The 3181-nt window shown below is 55.5% G+C and overlaps 1 protein-coding gene across 1 annotated transcript in view; it reads right to left on the reverse strand.

The window, feature by feature from the left end:
- Positions 1-2019, reverse strand: part of Kmt2a (lysine methyltransferase 2A) — an 85187-nt gene extending 83168 nt beyond the window's left edge. Inside the window, exons 1-5 of the mRNA XM_048795611.1 lie at positions 1987-2019; positions 1659-1778; positions 1112-1257; positions 555-639; positions 226-473 (exon numbers count right to left, since the gene is read on the reverse strand). Coding sequence (XP_048651568.1) covers positions 226-473; positions 555-639; positions 1112-1257; positions 1659-1778; positions 1987-2019 — 632 coding nt within the window. The remainder of the gene's footprint in view (positions 1-225; positions 474-554; positions 640-1111; positions 1258-1658; positions 1779-1986) is intronic.
- Positions 2020-3181: the final 1162 nt, after the last annotated feature.

Genomic DNA, 3181 nt, shown 5'->3' on the forward strand with positions numbered 1-3181 from the left:
GGTAAGGACCTGGCGGGGATTAGGCGGGGGCTCGTCAGGTTTTTGGAAACAAGGTGTTGGGAAGGGACACCAATCCCCAGGGGCTAGAAGAACGGGGCCCTGGACGAGGATACCATCCCAGAGATGCCCGAGAGGAAAAACTGCCCTAGGAGTAACACATCTGCCCAGAGAGGGAGGCGGGGATGTGGCGGGATCAGGTCTCTAGAAGGGAGGGAGGAATCTTGCTCGGATGAGGTAATCTGTGAAAGGGAGGAGGGGTTCAGGCCCGGGATGGGAAACCCCGGCGAGGGGGTCTGTGCCAAGGGATTTGGGGAAGGGTCCGGGGGAGGAGGCGAGGCGCAAACGCCTTGGCCAGAAGGGTCCAAACCCCGGGGTGGGGGCGTCTGGGGTCTGCAGCCCTGTATGGGGATCCCAACATGGGAGGGCTCTTTGCCCCGGGTCAGGGACCCCAGGATGGTTCCAGAATTGGGATGCTCCTCAAACAAGGATGGGGGAGGGGAAGGGGCTCCTCAGAGGGTCGGGACCCCGGACCTGGGGGTTCCTCGCCCCCTTACCTCTCCGCTGCCGCCTCCCCCGCCGCTCTCCCCAAACACTGCCCGGAACNATAACTGTATGCCCCGCCCTCCGGGAGCGGCATTGCTAGGGAAAAGGAGGGGGGAAGGAAGCCCAGGAGCCCGGAGCGGCGCGCGGGTTCCGGGGAGAGGGGGAGGGGGCGAGGGCTACAGGGAGGATGGAGGCGGAGGGATCCCAGCCGCCTGCAAGCTCGGGAGCCGAGAGGCAGATTACACACGTTCCCGGGACGCGCTGGGAATCGAACCGCCCGGGAGAGCAGCTTCCAGTATAGCGCGGGTGCTGGGTCCGGGAGGAGCAAACCTTCTCCTCCGCCTCAGGGCACGGATACGAGCAGGATTAGCCCGAATCGAACGCCACTGGAATAAGAGCTCTTATTGTACTACATGCAAAACAGAAGCGTTGCCCAGTTTAGTATATGTAAAATAGACAGGCCCTCAGTAAACGCGCCTTAAAAAAGGAGCCCCTCCCATCTTCATGCTGGAACTCTCTCTAAAATGCACACACCAAGTGGCAGTCTCCCGCCACCTCCTGGCCCTACTGTGCACACGGGGCAGAGGAGTTTCTGGCTTTCGCGCCCTTCTGCGGAGTTGGGTTATGTTTCTTCAGTCCAGGCATTGGGGCCACGGCATGCTCCGCTAACGAGGCGGTGTTACAGCGAAGCTGAAGCTGGGTGGCTAACGGGGCCTGGAGGGAAGAGGCGGGCAAAAGCGCCCCCGCCCCTTCTTCCTCCGGTCCCAGCCTGCCGCTGCATGCAAAGCAGACCCTAATGTATGCACACAGAGGGAGGGGGGCTCGCGAACACGTTTCTGATTAAGAGAGGGGGAGAAAACAGCGTTGGGCATTATGATCCTCGGGTGGAAGGGGCCCGCCAGCGGCGAGCTCTGTGCGCGGGGTTAGCTTGCTGAGGGGGGAGGGGGAAGAAAGGAGGAGGGATAGGGCGGGGGATGAATATCCACCGGATTTACTTTATTGCGGAGGGCGCCTCTAGCAAGGCGTTAGAATCCTGCAAGGCTGGGAAAGCCGCGAAGGGAGGGAGGGGTTTGTGCCGGGAGAACTTGCGTTGGTTGAAGCTGGGGGATCGATACCCAGCCAGCAGGCCCCGGGGCAGCCTCCATCCTCCGCAGTTGAGGTGGAGTTCGCTGGAAGGTCACGCAGCCTTTCTGGACTCCCGCACCGGGACTGCGCACTGCTTGTAATATTACAGCCTGGGGCGGCAAATTTGGGAAGGAGGGGGAGGGTCGTGGTGAGCAGGTTGCAATCAGCTCTGGCCCTCTGGAGGGTGCACTACACGCCTCCAGAGAAGGTCCACGGCCTCCTGGTGCTGAAAACCTACGTCCTTCCAACGTTTGTGCCGAGCGATTGATGGAGTGGGAGATGGAAGGGAGTAGATAAAGGGAGAAGACACAAGCAAACCCCCACTCCCCGAACTCGTCCCGGATCGATCATCGTTCCAACTGGGCAGGATGGGACCCAGATGGTTTGCAAAGCGCACACTCACACAACGCACGCACATAACCAGATTCCGTTGTTACATCGTGTGGTTTACTAGGTGCAAAAACGGGTGAGAGAAGTGGGAGAGTATTAAACCGTAGCTCCAAGACTCTGCTAAGGACGTAGACACCCCATTGTGGACGATTTCTCCATTACAATATATTTAACGTTGGGCTCTGGGGGTTTTGCTTCAGTGTAGCTGCACTGATCAGTTACAGATTGGCGACCACGTGGAGTCCCTCAAGCATCCTGATTTGTTCCTTCTTCCACTCTGTCTCGCTTATTTTTCTTTTGTATTTGCCCCCCCGCCTTCTTTAATATGCATAACGGTCTGCAGAGGTAGTAGGCAGGGGACTGAGTGACAGGCTTTTATATAACTGTGTCAACAGGATTTCTTCCCGCCCTCCTCCCTTGAGAAAACATAAACGTTCTGAGTAACCTCCTCACTTCAAGCGCACTTCATTTAGCACAGGTGGGAGGTCTGCAGGTTGGGTGGCAGCAGCAGCAAGAATGTCTTTGAAGATTGTGAAGACTCAAGCCTCTGGGCAGGAAAAACTCTTTGAGAAATCATCTAGTTTGTATCTTTGCCTCTAGACTAGTCCAAAAGGAGCCAGAAAAAATATTTTTGTTTATTGTTGGAGTTTTTAGGGCAGAAATAACAATAGCAACTAACACTTATTGAGTGCTTTCTGTGAGCCTCAGGGGTTTTTGTTTGTTTGTTCGTTTTTGAAAAGAGAGAAAAGTGAATTTATTGAAACATTTGAAGGTTTCCATCAGGCCCACCCATTTCACCTTCAGCATCCAGGTGAAAATCCACACCCAGTACAGGTGACACAAAGTTCCATCACAGAGAATGTGAGCCTCAGTATTTTACATGCATTCAATTTTCACCAATCCCATGAGATAATTCTGATTTTACAGGTGGAAAAATTGCACAGGTAATTAGGACCAAAACTCATTGAGGTCTGACACCGATATCCACTAATCAAACTACTGATCATGAAAAGTCATTCTTGGGGCTGGAGGTGTAGCCCAGCATGAGTGAGACCCTGGGTTCCTTCCCCAGCACCAAAAAAAAGGGGGAGGGGGCTGGGGGACAGGGGGGACAGTGGGGAGG

Source organism: Marmota marmota, unplaced genomic scaffold, assembly GCF_001458135.2.
Source record: "Marmota marmota marmota unplaced genomic scaffold, marMar, whole genome shotgun sequence".
Taxonomy (NCBI): Eukaryota; Metazoa; Chordata; class Mammalia; order Rodentia; family Sciuridae; genus Marmota; species Marmota marmota.